The sequence below is a fragment of the Hyperoodon ampullatus genome, assembly GCF_949752795.1.
Source record: "Hyperoodon ampullatus genome assembly, chromosome: 1".
Lineage (NCBI taxonomy): Eukaryota > Metazoa > Chordata > Mammalia > Artiodactyla > Ziphiidae > Hyperoodon > Hyperoodon ampullatus.
The window spans coordinates 183,365,052-183,385,782 of record NC_136914.1 but is presented as its reverse complement, the minus strand read 5'-3'; the positions used below and the strand labels follow the sequence as shown (position 1 = coordinate 183,385,782).

General features: G+C 35.0%; 1 protein-coding gene across 1 annotated transcript in view; it reads right to left on the bottom strand.

Annotated features, from left to right (window-relative positions):
* Nucleotides 1-3,707: 3,707 nt before the first annotated feature.
* The window catches only part of ZFAND4 (zinc finger AN1-type containing 4), a gene marked incomplete at both ends in the record, with an annotated part of 51,855 nt that continues 34,831 nt past the window's right edge, over nucleotides 3,708-20,731 (bottom strand). Inside the window, 4 exon segments of the mRNA XM_079709063.1 lie at nucleotides 3,708-3,843; nucleotides 4,968-5,085; nucleotides 10,713-10,767; nucleotides 11,284-12,459. Coding sequence (XP_079565189.1) covers nucleotides 3,708-3,843; nucleotides 4,968-5,085; nucleotides 10,713-10,767; nucleotides 11,284-12,459 — 1,485 coding nt within the window.

The window sequence follows — 20,731 nt, the reverse complement described above, 5'->3', positions numbered from 1 at the left end:
AATGAGTTCTGGGGTACTGGCAATGTTTCTTATTTCTTAACGTGGGCAACAGTTACAAAGAGGTTTGCTTCCTTCAGGAAGTAACAATGGAGTTGGCATCTGAATAAAGAGTGGCTGTTAACAAGGGAAAACAGGCTGGGAAAACTACAAGTTAGTGTGGGCAAATCCCAGAAAGCATGGATAAACAGTACAATATGAGGCTGGAGAAGTAGATGGGGGCCAGACCACAGGAGCCTTACTAGTAAGAAGGGTTAAGGATTTGGGTCTTTATTCTAAGAAAACAAGAAGTCACTGATACATTGCAAGCATCGATGTGCTCAATTTTTTGGCTCTGCAAGCACACTACAGTTAAGAGTAGACAATGGGTTATGAAGGACATAGGACTAATTTAAGGAGCCCAGTTAGGAAGCTATTGCAATAGCTCAAGTGAAAGCTATGGTAACATGGACTAGGGTAACTGCAGAGGAGTGAGTGAATTTGAAATAACTACTGTAACTAAAAATAACTAATCATTTTGGACTAAATATGTGTCTCCTCCAAATTCATATGTTGAAGCCCTAACCCCCAGCGTGGCTGTATTTGGAGTAAGGAAGTAATTAAGATTAAATGAGGTCATTAGAGAGAGGCCCTGATCCCATGGTATTAATGCCTTTGTAAGAAGAGACATCAAAGTTCCGTGTGTGCACCCTGAGGAAAGACCATGTGAGGACAGAGAGAGAGCAGCTCTCTGAAAGCCAGAAAGAGAGATCTTACCAGAAGAGATCTTACCTGCTGGATCCCTTGATCTGGGACTTCAAGCCTCCAGAACTGTGAGAAAATTAATTTCTGTTGTTTAATTTCTGTTCTCACAGTTTTCTCTGTTTCAGCCACCCAGTCTGTGGTATTTTGTGTTATGGCAGCATGAGCAGACTAACGCACTAAAAAATTGGGAAGTACAGTTTTGAAGTAGTGTTATCATGCTAAATTCCTTACCTGTAATAATGGGGCATCAAAAAATAATGTTTATATTGGCTACTGTTATGACGGTAACTACCAGAAAAACTAAAATAGAAATTATTAAAAGAGATTGGGGGAGGTATACGGTGACATTTTTACTTTCATTTTTCATCTTTATATAGTTTTTCTAAAACTATGTAATTTACTTTCATCAATCACTTTGAAAGTTTAACATAATTTTCAAAGAAAAATGAGAAAATCATACCTTCTTTCCTAAATTTCAGTCATTAGCGTCAACTTTTATGATTTTTGTTGTATGTACCCTTGCTTGGCAATTTTCAATCCGTGTTTTTTAACCTATATCAATTTATTTTATTTTCAACTTAAGTTACTTAGAGTTACATTTTTTTCTGATACAATATATAATTATTAAAAAATGTTCATCCATGTATCACTTAAAATCATCTCATGTTCCAGGAGTGGTATAGGGGTCATAATTTGGGAAACACTGCTACATACAGGACTGAATTATCTATCATGATGGCATAAAACCATATGAAACATATATCAGAAAATTAATTCCTGTCTTCTTTTTTATAATTAAATACCTCCACAAGTTAACAACACTGATAAAATTTTAAAACATCTTAGTATTTAAAATTCCCATATTAGAATGATTAAAGTTCACTAAACTTGAAAATATTTCATGTAGGTAAAAATTAAAATTTTTCAGACTTTTAGTGTTGCTAAAACCAAATGCTTACTGTTTAAAAAAATCCAGAAACTAGATTTTATTATATAAAGTTAGTTTAGTTATATAAAACAATATAAATGCCTTCATTTTTTTGTCATGGTAAGCTGTCCAATAAAATTAATTCATTTAACTAATGTTTAACCAGTGCCTATATGCAAGGCATTCTGCTAATTACTAGCAATGCAAGGATAGATCTGAAGTCTCTAAAAATTATGATCACTTCCCCATAAGAATTTAAGGCATAAAGAAATGCCTCCCAGGGGATATATGTATGTGTATAGCTGATTCCCTTTGTTATACAGCAGAAACTAATACACCATTGTAAAGCAATTACACTCCAATAAAGATGTTTAAAATATATATATATATATATATACACATATATATAATTTCTTGAATTAAACTGGTTTATTTCTCAGTGACTTAGAAATTAGAAAAAAAAGACTCAACTTTGACCAAAATCTTTGGTAAACTTAAAACAAGACTTATTTCTACATGGTCTTGGTTTATAAAGCATAGTGCACTAAGCATATACCAAACATGTCCTAAGCATCCATATTTATCTATAAAATAAATATGTCTTGGCCCATTTTTCAGCAGCCTAGCCATGTAATAGAGTAAAAGCTGAACTGCTCAACACAGATGGAAATATTTTTCATTAGCCTATATAGCCCCCCTTAAAAAGTATGCTATCAACCCCTAACTGCATCACTACTCCACTAATTTCTCACCTTTCCCTTTTGTAAATGTATTTCCTTCTTGCTCTGAAGGAATCTTTCTCCACTCAACATTTAATCTCTTATAGGAAGCAGAGGAAGGGTAACGGAACTCTTCATTTCATTCAGCCTTGCATGGAGAAAGAGGCCCTGTGGCCCTGTGGAGCACCTAAATTAGCCTTCTGGTACCAGTGCAGATCCCACTTGGGTTGGACTAGAGTTGCAGAGTCTACTTGGGTTGCCTGCCAGCTATTTACCAGGGTTCAGCATCAGATTCAACTAAGCTTCCATAAAGCAAGTGGCCTCCCAAAAGCTGGAATGGTATATTAGCTGCATCTGGGGAGCAGGGGGCCCTTACACCTTAAAAGCATTCTTTTATACTGACAGTCATTTTTTCCAAGTAGAATAAATTACTGATTTATTTAATTAAATGGTTTTATTTTAAAGTATTTATAAAAGAAAAATTATTGTAAATAATCAAATAATCAAAATCATAATGAAACTGAATATTTATTTGAATTTCTCCTGGTAATAGCACTCATCATAAGAAAAACAAACCAAGCTGTGAGATTTTGTTTTCAGTATAGCCATTTTTCAAAAAGTGAAAAGTTGGGTTCTGTATTTAATGGCAACAAGTGGGACATCATCTATTTTAAAACTACCATTCAAAAAGTGGTATTTTAAGAAATATATACTATGATTAACATGATGTGTTTTATAGAATGGATACATATCTGAATGCCAGTCTGAATATGGAAGAAATATATGTGTTAAAACCACACTGGAAAACTAATGTTCTTTTTTTACAAAAAGCTTGAAATAAAAAGGAACTTGTCAGTAAACTCAATAAACTTTCACGTATGGGATATTTGTTTTAAATCCCCACACACCCCACCCCCATAAAAAAAATTGTAGATTTGAGTAGAGCCATTACATGAAGGCTCATTTCTGTACATGGAAGCTGGTTACATAGTCAACGTTAACTTCCTAAAGTGCATCTTTTGAAGACTTGTCTAGTAAAACTGCAGTATCAAATATAAAATACTTAACATATGACGTGCAATAACAAAGCTAAATCATTATAGTTTAAAGTTTTTAAAACTACTTTTAAAACTTTTGATTCACCAAAAAATAAAGAAGTCAAATACAGTAGCATTCTCGTTCTCCAACAGTATGCATTATATGCTTTTGTTATTTGGCAAATCTTTTGGAGTCGAACAAAAACAATGCAGTCTAAACAATATTTCTTCTGTCCTTGTAATACGATTCCTCAGGCAGAACAGTTAGGGGCAGAGCAAGAGTTAGATTTTTGGAAGTTTTAGTGCATTAACCACAGGATTTGCCTCTTGTAAGTATCTCCTCCCTGCACTCTTGTAATCATAGGTGCAGCTGTGAGTTTCTGCATAGCGATGAGATGCACAGAAGTTGTTTCCACATCTAAAGCACAAAAAAAAGTTTATGTGAATAGTCACATTTCTACAAGAACCTCATCTCTTTGGGAGATCAAAGCTTGATTTCACGTAGTCCAGCAGGAGCCCTTTAGTTCTCTTTAGAATTGCAGGGCTGACATTTCCCTTCTACTCATAAATAAGCACAAGCACCCCAAAAAAAGAACTGGTTAATTGTCTATGAATATGAGACTTTATAATAAAGAATCTCTTCTGGAGTGAAACAGGCTGTTGACCTCTAGGAAGTAGTAAAACTGCAAAAAGCAATAAATATATCTACCACTTCCTCTTATATCTAGTAAACCTGGGAGAACTCTGAATTTCTGAGAAATTCAGTCTCATAAGAAAATTAAATTATGTAAAACCTTACTATGCCATGAAAGGATTTTAAAGTACTTCTAGCAACAAGGTAAGCTGTTTCCATTTGAACAGAATACACTCTAAAAAGCAGCAGCTTTGTTTAATGCCTGGCCTCAACCTAAGGGCAGACACCATCCTTGGAGCATATTAGCAATGCTAATGAAAGAAATAATTATGGGTAGGAAAAAATTAATTATTTTTATAAACATATTATTCATCTGTTTTGAAAAGTGTACCATATAATCATAATTAATAGTACATTATTGTTAAATTTACTCCTTTTTGTTTAATTTAAAATAGAATCGGGAATTCCCTGGTGGTCCAGTGGTTAGGACTCCACGCTTCCACTGCAGGGGGCAAGAGTTCAATCCCTGGTTGGGGAATTAAGATCCTGCATCGTGCATGTCAGAGTGGCCAAATAAATAAATAAAATAAAATAGAATCTTGGAGGAGGGGTTCTTCCAAGCTACAGTCAAAGAGAAACCAAGTGTATCTATCATAAGACAAAGAAAGTACACTTCCATTGGTTTATATATCCTACTTTAAAGGGCAGGGGAGGATCTCATGACTTTGGAAACACAGAAGCTATCTACTTGCTCTTTACTTCAGCCAATAAGGAGTTCAGCTGGGTCTGCTATTTGAACATCATCTTAATGATGTTATGAATAGGCAATTTAAAGAACATTTTGTATTGTATCCCCACACTGGGTCACCACAAAAAAAGCATCCCAGCTTTTCAGCTAGCCAACCTGCCTGCATTCGTAGCTAGTAGCCAGTCCAGTTTTCTTTCCACAAAGAAAACAATGCTTTGTTGTTTTCTTCTTTGTTTGAATAGGGGCTTTCACAGGTGGGAGGTGATGAGTACATTCTCCTGTTAGAGAAAGCACACCTTGATTAATACAGACATAAAATTCTAGATGTGAAATACTATTAAAACGTTAAACACATTCCTGCCACAGCAAACCTCTAAGCCATAAAAAATTAATTAGTGCTTTTTTTTATATCTAAAATTATTTACAGAGTTGCAAGTAAAGATGCACTAGAACTGTTATATTTTTTAAGATGTGGTAGGTTTCTACTGACTAAGACATATTTTTAGGACTTATAGTTTTTACATACCAACACCTTTCTAATTACTTCTGAGGACACTCTGTATATTTAAAGTATACTGGGGCTTCCCTGGTGGCGCAGTGGTTGAGAGTCCGCCTGCCGATGTAGGGGACACGGGTTCGTGCCCCGGTCCGGGAAGATCCCACATGCCACGGAGCGGCTGGGCCCGTGAGCCATGGCCGCTGAGCCTGCGCGTCCGGAGCCTGTGCTCCGCAAGGGAGAGGCCACAACAGTGAGAGGCCCGTGTACCGAAAAAAAATAAAATAAAATAAAAATAAAGTATATTGAACTTTGGCAGAGAATCAAGAAGAATATCTGGTTCAAAATCATATTTATGAGGCTTCTGAGGAACAATATAATATGTATTATAATCACCCTGTTCTTTCACACCAAGGAGCACAGGAATATCATGAAACTGGGCTTTTAGACCTAATTATACCATAGAAACGAAATTCATCAAAACCAATCTGTTCATTTTTATAACAGGACATGTATTTTTCTCCCTAAGTTTCTAAGTGTTTAAAGGTCAACTCAGTTCTCACATACAAAAAGCATTCTGAAAATTTTAAATGTTATATTTATATAAAATATCATATTATCAATAGTGACTCAGGGTACACTGCTCGATTTCACAGTACTACTGCCTTTTCAGAAAATATTTACTGGGGCTTCCCTGGTGGCGCAGTGGTTGAGAGTCCGCCTGCCGATGCAGGGGAAACGGGTTCGTGCCCCGGTCTGGGAGGATCCCACATGCCACGGAGTGGCTGAGCCCATGAGCCATGGCCGCTGGGCCTGTGCTCCGCAACGGGAGAGGCCACAACAGTGAGAGGCCCACATACCGCAAAAAAAAAAGAAAGAAAAGAAAATATTTACTAAATTCTGGGCTATTGTAACAACTTGATTTTTTACCTTAAAAATAAGAGCACACCTGCTATTATATGAGAAAGAATTAAATCAATTTCTTTAAATACTAAGTGAAACGCTTTTAGAACTGAGCAGAATTCCAACAAACCCCACTCATAAGCATAGAGACTCAATGTCACTAACCATACTTGTTACACTAACAGTATAAGTACACAGTGCATGGTGGCACCCAAAGGCCAAGAAACAAAAGGCAAACAAAGAAAGCAAAAACAAAGGGAAGAAGTGAGAAGAAAAATCGTAGAGTGTCAATAGAGATGATACCTATTCTCTACTACTGAAAAAGGTTTGAGAGGTCTGGGCTTAATGTTTATCTGGCAGCTAAAAGTCTCTGAAAATCCTTCAAGGGTTCAAAAAGTTGGAATTACAATTAATTGGCACTATGCCTTTTGCCACAACCCAAACTGGGTGCTGGATATACAAGCCCAGTAAAATTAAGTATGCTTTATTACTAGGCTAAAATACAGTCCAAGATCTTGCCCAAAACTGGAAAAAAAAATTGCCTAAAACTGGAAACTAACTTATGACTCCTAATGGTGGCCAGGCACCAACTCAAGTTAATAAGCACTTTCTTCTTCAAGTGCACTTAGAGTTATCAAGAACATTTCACAAATGTGATGGGATACTTTCCTCTTCTTAAATAAAAATAAGACAAGCATTTGCACAGGACACAGAGGAAAGGCATATACTACCAGATATCCTATGAAGCTCATCTAATTGCAATTATCTTTGAAATTCAGGCTTTGGATATTCTTCCTTAAACAACAGTAGAAAAAAATCTGTTGACGAAAATTTAGTTCAGTGTAGTCATATTTTCATGCTTTTCTTTGCTTGGGGGTGCTTAATTCAATGTTTCCCAAGCTTTTTTTTTATTCAAGAACTCTTGAGAATGTGCAGAAACAGAGAACATAGTAGTGACCGAAATAAGGTGGCACAGAAACATAACCGCAGTCTTCTCCTATGAGAATGGTTTCCATATATCCTTCTACCAACCAGAGAAAAAAAAATTATTAGTCATATACTCCATGCTAGGAACCAGCCCTAATATATAGGCTCCCTACTACCAACAGGAAAAATTCAACTTCCATGGATTGACATTCAAGGTCACATGTCCAATATGATACCTTTCTAACTTTCCAGAGTCATTTTCTGTCATTTGCCACATCATACCCACCCTGAATGATGTGCCAGACCCATTCACATGTGCAATCTCTTCTTCTAAAATGCTCCAGTAACCTTGTCAACCTAGTAAAACTCTACTCATCCTGTAAGAAGATATCATCAATCATCAACTCCTCTCTGAAGCCTTCTCTCAAGTGTGTAATGAACATATGAATAAAGAAAAAGTCAATAAAATAATGCCAATGCGAACAGTTGCTTTTCAGAACGAGAGTAAAGATATTTGGATTAACTCACTTGATTGGCATTTCCTAAATATTGGTCTAATTGGTCTAATTAGACCAATATTTAGGAAATATGGTCTAATATTTGATCTAACACAATAATCTATAAAAATTCACCCAACAGAATAAGCCAGCAAACAAAGTATTAAATGGTGTTCAAGATGCAAGTTTGGTAATCATCTGCCTAAAAATGATAACCAAAGCTATGACGATGGATAAGATTTCCAAGGGAGACCCTACAGTGAAAAGCAAAGAGGCCGATGGAGGAACTTGATTAAGTCAATTAAACAAAACTTATGCCAAAACTTTCACAGACTCTTCTAGGTAATTCAGAATGATACAGTTATTAATGAAATAAAACAGCATCAAGTTACATAGCTCTAGTTTGGAGAATCATCACTGCAGGTAGCAGCTGATGACTTGACCTAAATGAAATCAATCAAAAGAGTATACACCCGGGGACAAGCAGAGGGACTGGTAAAACAAGTTAAAAAGAAAACTGAGGCTTAAAAAAAACAAAAACAAACAAAACCAAAAATCTACAAAAATGTAATAGCCCAGAATAAAAAAAGATAAAAAGGGAGAAAGAAAGGAAAAGAAAAAAAAAAACTATTTCAAGAAGAAGGCCATAACAATCAAGTAAGATAAGGATACAGAAGTATCCACTGGATTTGAAATTATGTAGATCTTTGGTGACCTCAGCAATGGCAGTTTCAGATGAGCAGCGAGAAGAGAAGAAAGCACTGTAGGCTGAATTAGAGTTGAGAGAGATGGGACAAGTACAACACAAACTTCCAAGAGGCTGAGCTGTGGGTTAGGACTGGACAGATTTAAATAGGCGTCAAAGAAAAATAATTATAACATTAAAAGTAGATACATTATAATAATCAAAACAGTGTGGTACTGGCATAAATACAGACATACAGATCAATGGAATACAATAAAGAACCCAGAAATAAACCCTCACATATATAATCAAATGATTTTGACAAGGGTGCCAAGACCATTTGATGGGGAAAAGGACAGTCTTTTAAACAAATGGTGCCTCAAAAACTGGATATCCACATGGAAAAGAATAACATTGGACCCTTACATTACACCATATATAAACATTAATTCAAATGTATGAAAGACCTAATGTAAGACCTAAAACTATAAAACTCCTAAAATAAAATATACGGGAAAAGCTTCCTGTCACTGGATATGGCAACAATTTATTGAACACAACACCAGACACAGGCAACAAAGGAAAAAATAGACAAATTGAACTTCATGAAAATTAAAAACTATTGTGCATCAAGACATTATCAACAAAGTAAAAAGGCAACCTACAGAATGGGATAAAATATTTGCGAATCATATATAAGGAATTAACATCCAATATATAGAGTCACCTAAAACTCAACAACAAAAAACAATCAAATTCAAAAATGGGCAAGCGATTTGAACACATATTTCTCTGAAGAAGATATGCAAATGGTTAAGCACATTAAGAGATACTCAACTTCACTAATCATCAGGGAAATGCAAATCAAAACCACAATAAGATACTACCTCACACCTGTTAGGATGCCCACTATCAAACAAAACAAAACAAAACAGAAAATACCAAGTATTGGTGAGAATGTAGAAAAATTGGAAACCTTGTACACTGCTGGTGGGAATGTGACATGGTACACTTACTATGGAAAACAGTATGGCAGTTCCTCAAAAAATTAAAAATAGAATTACCATATGAATCAGCAATTCCACTTCTGGATATATACCCAAAAGAATTGCAATCAGAGTCTCAAAGAGATATTTGTATACTCGTGTCTGTAATGACATTATTCACAACAGGTAAAATGTGGAAGCAACACAAGTCTCCATCCATAGATGCAGAGGTAAGCAGAATGTTGTATATACATACAATGGAATATTATTCAGCTTTAAAAAGTATGGGAATTTTGACACATGCTAAAACATAGATGAACCTTGAGAACACTATGCTAAGTAAGCCAGGCATGAAAAGACAAACACTGAATGATTTCACTTATACGAGGTACTTAGAGTGGTTAAAATTATAGAGACAGAAAATAGAACAGTGGTAGCCAAGGCCTGGGGAGAGGGAGGAATGAGGAGTTAATGTTCAATGGGTACAGAGTTTCTGTTTTTCAAGATGAAAAGAGATCTGGAGATGTATGGTGGTGTTCGTTGGCCAAAAATGTTAATTACTTAATGTCATTCAACTGTACACTTAAAAATGGTTAAGATATTAAATTTTGTTATGTGGGTTTTATCACAATAAAAAATTAAAAAGTGGATATATTAAGACTTTAGAACCTTGGACCTTGATACAGTAGTGGAAACAAACCCTAGGTATCTCTTTAAAGATATGAAAGTAACATGGCAACCATAATATATAATGTATTCTTTAGAACTTTGGGGCTACAAAGGTGGTACATCTTTGTTAGAGTTCCCATCTCTAGTCTGGGTATTAAAACACAAAAAATGATGATAGTAATGGCTTCTTAGGAAATAATGGCTGGCCAGTGCACCTTTAAGGTGTTATTGGTAGAAGTGAGTGCTAAGAATATAGTCATTTCTGCTACTATGCCTTGGAAAGGGCTAGTCAAAGAGACTGTCCCTTTCTTTCATCCAGAAAAAAACAGTTCATCAAATGGAGCTCTTACTACTGTCCTTGATATTGGACCATGACTTTAAGAAACACCTTTCTAGGGTATTTCCTCAAAACCCATCCAGCACCCAGCATGGCTCTAGAGTGGCAAGGGACTAGGAGGGTTGTGAACTACATGTTAATTTTTCATGCATCTTAGCTTTTCACATAGACCATATCTTTTCCCAGACAACAGAGACCTCAATTTCAATTTTTCTTTGATTCTTCAAATATGTCCTACAGTCAGTTCTCATGATCATTTTCTTAAGTGGAACAAAGTTTAGGGAAAGTTTACTCTGTACATACCACAGAGAATGTTCTCATTTCTCTTTGAAAATTCAAATTCATAGTATGTATAATGCTATGATTATTAGCCTTATATTGTTTTCAAAATTATCTGTTGCTTACCTACTCTTTTCCCTGCTGCTGTATTATTTCCATTCATTCCAATACCACGGGCAGACTACAATTAAAACACAAAACATCTATAGAGGTGAGTTAATGGAAAATAGAAGGAAAGATCACCAAACATGAAATAATTACATTTTATTATAAAAATGCTGCTGAGCTTTCATTTAAAATTATTTAATCTGTTTTTAATTAAATTAACTTGGAACCTGATTGTCCCATCCATCAATATTGTACTTACTCTTTATCTATAAGAAAGTAAAATTCGATGGCTCAAATAAAAGTTCTTATTGAGGAAAAACATTAATAAAAATATTTAGTATTTAAAAACACATGATAAACTGTTTACACAAAGCTACTTTCAAATTACAGTTCTCAGTTTAGGACCAAAACATTATTTAAAATTCAACTGTCAAAAAAATTTTCTACAAACTAGATAAACATTTTAAGAGAAAGTTATGAAAAGAATTCAACCTTAGGCCTCTTTATTTAATGTGTAAACAAAAAACAAACTATATGTTGAATCACTACATGGATAACTAGTAGAACATATTGAAAGGCAAATACTTACTAAAAAAAATTCTGTAGGTTCTAACTGGGGAGAACTTTTCCTAAGGCTTTCTTCCTGAAAATGCTGGAGGTTTGTAAACAGCCCAATTCCAGAGGTTCGAAGCCTGCCTGCCCCACGTGTGCTCTGCAAGCTGTCTCTGCTTGCGCTCCGGGCCAGCGAAGCAAGAAAACCTATATTATTTACACAACCAACAGGCTCTTTGGATGCCTTGTTAGCCATTTCTGTGATATCCCGAGCCTCAACTTTAGAAATAATATCAGATCTTTTCTCAGGTGAATCGACTTTAACAGCTCGAAAGCAAGGAGTCCTAGAGAAAGAAGAATCAGTTATATTTCGAACGTCCAGTGACCGAAGCACATTTTGTGAAGCAGAAGACTGGAGGTTCCCAGGCTCAAAACATTTGGACTGTCTCTGTGGTTTCACCAGAGAGTTATGTAGTGACATTGGTGCAGAACAGTGAAGAGGTGATAAGAGTCTATTCTTGTGAGGACTTAATTCACGGTGGTCGAAAACTGCAGTTTCTACTGATTCACCACTCAACACTCTTGCAACATGTTTAAGATGCTGCTCTGTGGCTTTCAACCCTTTATCACCATTAGTGAGTGAGAATTCTGGATTTACCTTCCGTGTGCCTTCTAAGCCACTGCTCTGTTCATCAGCAATTCCTTCGGTAAAGGAAGCAAACGAACCCACTTCAGGTAGAAGCGATTCTTCAGTTACACACTCTTCTGAAGTTGGAGATACAACAGTGTCATCCTCATTATTAGATGACAAATTTCCTGAAAAGTTTTTTGTCTGCCTAGGTAGGGATGATCCAAGATGGAGAATAGAATCAGCAAGCTCTTTGTCATTTTCAAACTCCATAGCGGGTATCTGAGGTGGTAGTTTGAAGCCACTATTGGAATGAGACTGTGTGTTACTCTCCCAGTTATCGTCTTCCTTAAGAAAATCACTAGCGATAGATGATATGGATCTATCAGCAGCGGGCAGAGCTGCCAAACTTGAAATGGCATTGCTGGCCGAGTCAGGCAGATATGTGTTCCCAGGAGAAGGTAAACAAGACTGCCCAATGTTGGGGAGAACCCTTAACAATCTGTGGCGAGCAGCTGCGGTGGAACTACTGGAAGGTCGAGGAACTACAGGTGGATGAGGTTTTACCTTGACAGCTTTCTTAGGCTAAAAGAAAAGAGGGAATATATAATTCTTTACATGGTCATTTTCTCTGCCCATTAACAAAAATTAACGAAGGAAGAAAAGGTTACTTCTGTTAACATACTGACATTTGGATTACCTCAATCTAAAATGTTTAAAAAGATTAAAATCTTAAGCTTATGACTGAGAAGAATTGTGCTATCTTCCTTCATTGAGTATAATTTTCTGAGAATGCTATAGAAAAATAATTTTATTTTTCATCACTATTAATTGTTAGTCAGAGTTTTGCAGAGAAGAAAACTGATTATATTAGGTATGACATTGTTGACCTATTTTAGATCCCCAACAACTTTTCCTAGTAAGATGAGTAAAGTATTTGGCTAGGTAGCTATTGCAAAAAAGAGTTAACAGACCTAAACTGCTATCCTTGAAAAGATTTGCTTGCAAGGCTGGCCCTTGGCTGGCTTCTAGGAACTTGTATTTCAAGTGCTACCATAACGCAGAAGCATGGCTCACTGGGCCTAAACTGCTTGTGCAAGCAATATGGTTTATGCTGAACATCAACTTTCCTTCTGGGAGTCTGGAATTTTGGTACATGCTAGGCAGAGGGTGCTTCCATGGAAAGCTCCTAATAAAACCCCTGGGCAAAGAATCTTTAATGAGCTTCCCTGGTAGACAACATTCCACATGCGCTGACAACTCACTGACAGAGTAATTAGGCATATCTTATGATACTTCACTGGGAAAGCCTGTGCCTGGTTTCCTCTGGACTTCACCCATGCACCTTTTCCCTTTGCTGATTTTGCTTTGTACCCTCTTTTTGCTATAATAAATCTTAGCTATGGGCTTCCCTGGTGGCGCAGTGGTTGAGAGTCCGCCTGCCGATGCAGGGGACACGGGTTCGTGCCCTGGTCTGGGAAGATCCCACATGCCACGGAGCGGCTAGGCTCGTGAGCCATGGCCGCTGAGCCTGCGCTTCCGGAGCCTGTGCTCCGCAACGGGAGAGGCCACAACAGTGAGAGGCCCGCGTACCGCCAAAAAAATAAGAAGAAGAAGAAGAAGAAGCGTGGGTAAACTTCAGTAAAAAGACTGATAGTAAGCATGTAATATATTTAATTAAAGACCTAAAACTAAGAGTGGGGACAAGATTAGAAATATGATTTGCAAATGTTATACTATCTTAAAAAGCAGAAATAATGCAAATATTAAAAATGGAAGAAGAAAGATGAGAGAAAGTAAAATAAGTTCATTGATTATAACTTAATAAGTAGGAGTCAAAAGATATCTTTTAAAAAGAGAAGACAATTAAGTATGGAAAAGGCAGAATAAGGACATGATAAAAGATATTACTATAAAGTTAAACAATAGAACAAAAAATAAAAGCCTTCTGAAGTACCAAAAAGCACACACTCAACACACTCACATACCCCTACACACACAAAACAGACCATAAAGAAACTGTAAATATAACAAAATAATAAGATATTAAGGACAAAATATAGGGACTTCCCTGGTGGCTCAGTGGTTAAGAATCTGCCTGCCAATGCAGGGGACATGGGTTTGAGCCCCGGCCCGGGAAGATCCCACATGACTCAGAGCAGCTAAGCCCGTGAGCCACAACTACTGAGCCTGTGCTCTAGAGCCCACGTGCCACAACTACTGAGCCCATGTGCCACAACTACTGAAGCCCACACACCTAGAGCCCGTGCTCCACAAGAGAAGCCACCACAATGAGAAGCCCACGCACCGCAACAAAGAGTAGCACCCACTTGCTGCAACTAGAGAAAGCCCACACACAGCAACGAAGACCCGACACAGCCATAAGTAAATAAATTAATTAATTAATTTAAAAAAAGACCAAATATAAAAGTCATACCAATAAATGTGAATGTGATTAAGTGATATATTTTTTAAAATTTCAAATTGGTTCACAAAGCAAAAAACAACTCTATGCTGTATATAAAACATCTTCCTAAAACAAAGTAAATCAGAAGTTAATTAAAAAAAGACATGAGAAAGAGTACACAAAGCAAATTAAAACAATAAGATATCATGGGTTATGGGCCTGATATCAGGCAAGGAAAATTCAAGCTGAAGGTCAGAGATGAAACATTTTATAACATCTAGAATTAGCAGTATAATGAAAATACAACAGTTATTAATATTTATGCACTAAATCACACAACCACCTTCTTAAAGCAAAAACTATGGGAGATGAAAAGAAAAACACACAGAAACCCACTAATAATTACAGACTTTCACGTATCACTATTCTCATTCTAAGAGAGAGCAAGCTGACAAAAAAATAAGGAAATAGAGGACGATTTAATAACATCAAATCTTACAGACAGATATCAAATTTTTACCCTGATAACAGAGAATGAGCCATTTTCTTAAGTATACACAGGAGAGTCATAAAGAGTGATATTAGATCACAAATACTCAAATTCTATTAAGCAGATATGGAAATAACATTCTCTGATTTCTATGCAATAAAAAGAGAAATTTAAAAAAATTAAAAAGCCTCTCTCACCAGGAGTTTTTCAAACTCAAACTACTCTTGGATAAAAAGGGAACTATCAACTAAAAATGCAAAATTTCTTTTAAAAATTAATGAAAATACTACAAATTGACATTAAGTTCTCCCTGATGAGCTGAACTGAAAAGAATATGTCATCTACATAATATCCTGCCAAAAATGTTTGACCTGCATCTAATCATGATGAAGCAATAAGACAAACTCAAACTGAGAATATTCTACAAAATTGGCCTACACTTCAAAAATATCTGACATGAATGTCCAAAAAAGGCTAAGAAACAGTTCTGTATAAAAGCAGACTAAGAAAGGATTACAACTAAATACAACAATGCATGATTCTTGATTGGATCCCAGATTGAAAACAGAAAGAAAAATCAAAATAAAACAAAATGCTATTAAATACATTATTGAGACATGGAGAAATGTGAATATGGATGAAGTAATGTGTATCAATGATAAATTATGTGTGTGATAACTATATTGTGGTTATGTAGGAGAAGGCTCTGTTCTTAGGAGTTATATACTGAATTAAATATTTAGGGGGAAATGTTACGATATCTGCAACTAACTCCCAAATGGATCAGGTAAAAGAAATAGGGAAAGAAAACAAATGTGGAAAAATGCTAACTGGTGAATCTAGGTAAAATTTTCATGATTGTTCACGGGTATAACATTTCTGAAGGACTGAACATTTTTCAAAGTAAAAAAGGTAAAAGAAGTGTTCAGAAAAAATCTAAGAGACTTAATTGCCAGGAGCCCTAAATTAAAAGAAACACTAAAAGATTCAGATGGGAGGTAAATAATCTTTAAAGGAAGCAAGTAATCGCAGGAAAGAAAAAGAGCAACAGAAAAGGTAAATATGTGGATAAATATAAATAATATTAGCAATATAAAACAATTTGAGGGGCTCAAAATATATGTAAAATTAAAATGCATGACAACGACACAAAAGGTGTTTGGATGTATAAATGGAGTTAGTGTTCTAAGATTCTGGCATTAAAAGCAAAGTGGTAAAAATCATTTTTATTAGACTATAAGTAGTCAAGAATGTACAAATAATCTCTAGAGTAACCACTTGACAAAGCTAGTATAATAGTAAATAGCTAACAAAGTAGTAGAGGATAAAAACTGAATAACAAAAAATAGACTATCTAAAAAAGGACAAAAAAGGAGAGAAAAAGAAACATAAAACAGGTGGTTAAATAGAAAATAAATAGTAAGATGATAAAAATCCACATGTATCGGTAATTACACTAAATGTAATAGATGAAAATCTTAAGCTTGTCAGTTTAGATCAAAAACTAATAAAACTAACCATGTACTGACTACAAGAGACAATTCTTAAATATAGGAACTTGAGTGAAAGTAACAGAGTGGAAAGATATATAATAGAAACATAAACCAAAATAAAGCTAGCTCAGCTATACTAATAACAAAGTAGCTTATACTAATAAGACAAGTGCATTACAAGACATAAAGAAAAACGTTTTTATAATGATAATAATTTTTATAATAATATAAACTACAAGAAAGATATCACAATTCCTTGGATATCATAAAATCTGTACTAGATCATTTGATCTAGTTTGACAGAGTTTCAAAATACATAAAGCAAAAATAAACATCTTAAAAGGAGAAACACACAAATCCACTACCAGAAAGGGAGATTTTTAATACACTTCTCTCAATAACTGATGGAAAACAGACACACACAAAAATTAGAAGACCAGAACAACACAAATAACTTATCTAATTGATATATACAGAACACTATATATATGGACAGGTTACACAGTCTTTCCAAGTGTGTAAGTGGCATTTATTAATATGCTTAGTCACAAATCAAACCTCAACTAATTTCAAAGGCTTGAAATCATTTAGAGTATGTTCCCTGACCACAGTGATATTAAACTACAAATCAGTAATAAAAAGGTACATAATGGGACTTCCCTGGTGGCGCAGTGGTTAAGAATCTGCCTGCCAATGCAGGGGACACAGGTTCAAGACCTGTTCTGGGAAGATCCCACATGCCACGGAACAACTAAGCCCATGTGCCACAACCACAGAGCCTGTGCTCTAGAGCCCAAGAGCCACAACTACCGAGCCCACGTGCCACAACTACTGAAGCCCGCACGTCTAGAGCCTGTGCTCTGCAACAAGAGAAGCCACTGGAATGAGAAGCCCGCGTGGCACAGCGAAGAGTAACCCCAGCTCGCCACAACTAGAGAAAGCCTGCGGGCAGCAATGAAGACCGAACACAGCCAAAAATAAATAAATAAACAAATTTATATCTTTAAAAAAGGTACCTAATATTCCACATTTGTAAACTAGAGGTTCGCTTCTAACTAAGCCATGAGTCACACTGATATAAAGATTTAATGTAATCCTTGTGAAAATTCCAATAGCATTTTTGCAGAAATAGAATAATCCATCCTAAAATTCGTAAGTGATCTCAAGGGACCCCAAATACTCAAAATAATATTGACACATAAGAACAAAGTTGCAGGTCTCACACTTCTTGATTTCAAAACTTATTGCAAAGCTAAAACTTATTGCAAAGCTTATTACAAAGTTGGTGTGGTACTGTCTTTATGTCAGTACCACACTAATCAAAATGGTGTGGTACTGACATAAAGACAAACATATTGACCAATGGACTACAACAGAGAGCCCAGAAATAAACCCTCACATATATGGTCAAATGACTTTCAACAAGATGCCAAGACCACTCAATGGGGAAAGAACAATTTCTTCAACAAATGGAGTTGGGAAAATTGGATATCTTCATACAAAAGAACGAAGTTGGACCCTTACCTTGCACCATATACAAAAATTAACTTAAAAATGTATCAGAGACCTAAAACTATAAAATTCTTAGAAGAAAACAGGAAGAAAAGCTTTATGACATTGGATTTGGCAATGGTTTCTTGGATATGACATCAAAAGCAGGGGCAACAGAAGAGAAAACAAATAAACTGGACTACATCAAAATTTAAAGCTTCTGTGTATCAAAGGATACTACCATCAGAGTAAAGAGGCAACACACAGAATAAGAGAAAATATTTTCAAATCATATATATCATAAAGGGCTAATATCCAGAATATATAAAGAATTCTTAAACCTCAACAACAAAAACAATAACCTGATTCAAAAATGGGCAAAACACTTGAATGGATATTTCTCTAAAGAAGATATACAAATGGCCAACTAGAACATGAAAAGATGCTCAACATCACTAATTATTAGGAAACTGTAAATCAAAACTACAACTACGACCTCATGTCCATTAGGATGACTACTATTAAAAAAAAAACAAGTATTGGTGAGGATATGAAGAAATTGGAAGCTATGGAAAACAGTATGGCAGTTCCCCCCAAAATTAAAAATAGAATTACCATATGATCTTAAAATTCTGGGTAAATTTCTGAAAGAATTTAAAGTGAGGTCTCAAAGAGATATTTGCATACCCTTGTTCATAACAGCTTTATTCACAATAGCTAAAAGGTGTAAGCAACACATGTCTCCATTGACAGATGCATGGTTAAGTAAAATGTTGTATATACATATTTACTCAACCTTAAAAAGTATTGAAATTGTGACATAAGCTACAACATGGATGAACCTTGAGGACATTGCTAAGTGAAATAAGTCACAAAAAGACAAATACTGTAGGATTTCACTCATATGAGGTTCAACAAAGTCAAATTCATAGAAAACAGAGATTAGAATTGTGGTTGCCAGGGGCTTGGGGAGTAGAGAAATAGGGAGTTGTTTAATGAGTATAGAGTTTCCATTTGCAAGATGAAAAAGTCTGGAGATTGGTTGCTCAACAGTGTGAATGTACTTAACACTACTGAACTGTATGTACACTTAAAAATTATTAAGATGGTAAATTTTGTTATATTTATTTTACTATAATTAAAAATTTTGTAATGTTAATTATAGAATCTGGGTGGTGGCTAAACAGGTGTTCACTGTAAAATTCTTTCAACCTTGCTGTATGTTGGAAAAGAAAGGAAAATTAAAGACCAATTTCTCTGATGAACAAAAATCCTAAATAAAATATTAGGAAATTTAATCTAAAGATATAAAAAGGAAAATTCACCACAACCAAGAGTGGTTCATTCTAAGACTGATTTCATATTTAAAAAAAATAAATTCACCACATTATCAGAATAATTTTATTCAGTGTAAAATACTTTTTAATTTCCCTTTGGATTTCTTCTTTGACCCATCAGTTACTTAGAAGTGTGTTATTTCCAAAATATTAGATTTTCCAGATATCTTTGTTGACTCTTAATTTTATCCATTGTAATAAGAGAGCATTTTTTTCACACACACACACTGTATTTTATTTTTAGAAGAGATAAACTGACACCAAGCATTGTAAATGGATGATGACAACAAAAGCAACAATGATTGCAATTACCAAACACAAAACACACTCATGCTATGAAGAGAGCATTTTTTGTATGATTTGACTCTTTTAAAATTTATTGGGACTTGTTTGATAGCATACAATACAGTTTATCTTAGTAAATGCTCTGGGTGCACTTAAAAAGAAATGTGTATTCTGCTGTTGTTAGGTGGAGCTTTCTTTAAACGTCAATAGGGACAAATAGGTTTACAGTTGATCGAGTCTTCTTATATCCTTTCTGATTTTCTGTCTATCTTTCCTATCAATTTTTGACAATGCGAGTTATATTAGAAATCTAATATAACTATGAATTTATCTATTTCTCTTCGTAGCTTTTGCTTCATGCATTTTGATGTTCTGTTATTAGGTACATAAACATTTAAGATTGTGGGGAAAGGATTTTATTTTTAATAGAGTTAGGTCAACTGTACTCCATCTGGAAAAAACTTGTCTTCATCCTACTTTACATTATATATGTTTTTTAAAGTTGTGAGGTTTTTTTTTTTTTTTTAAGATGGATTGTAAATCTAAATGAGAAAGGAAAAATCATACAGCTTTTGGATAAAAAAACACAGGAGCATGTCTTCAAAACCCTGTGGTAGGAAAAAACTTCATTAAAAGTTTATAAAAACTAGTAATCATAAAAGGAAAACTATTAAGTTAAAATATATTAAAATAAAGAATATTTATTCATTAAAAAAATAAGAAAGTGAAATAGCAGCTGTTAGAATATCTATAAATCATGTATCTGTCAAAGAACTTGTATCCATACTATATAAAAATTCCTTCAAATCAGTAAGCAAAAGGCAGACAACCCAATTTAAAAAATGAGCAAAATATTTGAACAAGCACTGGACAAAAGTCAGTATCTTAAAAAAAAAACGGATGTATTTAGACAGTGTGATTCACATGATATAAAGACTGTTGGTACAAAAGACAGTATCTTAATGGCGAATAAGCATATGAAAAGCTTAACATTATTCTCCATCAGAGAAATGTAAATTTAAACCACTACACATCCACCAGAATGGATAAAATAAAAAAGACTCACAATGTCAAGTGTTGGTAAGGATGTGACACAAATGGGAACTCTCCTGTTTCTGATGGGAGTGTAAACTGGTTCAGACACTTCACAAAACTGTTTAGCAAAACAACTAAAGCTACACATATACCTACCCTATGACTCTACAAGTCTATTCCTAGCTATATGCCCCAAAGAAAAGAGTGCATGGGTCCACCAAAGTCATGTATAAGAATGTTCAAAGCAGCTTTGTTGATGAAAGCCAAAAACTAGAAACAAGCTAAATGTCAAAAGAAGAAGGAAGAAACGAAGTACAGG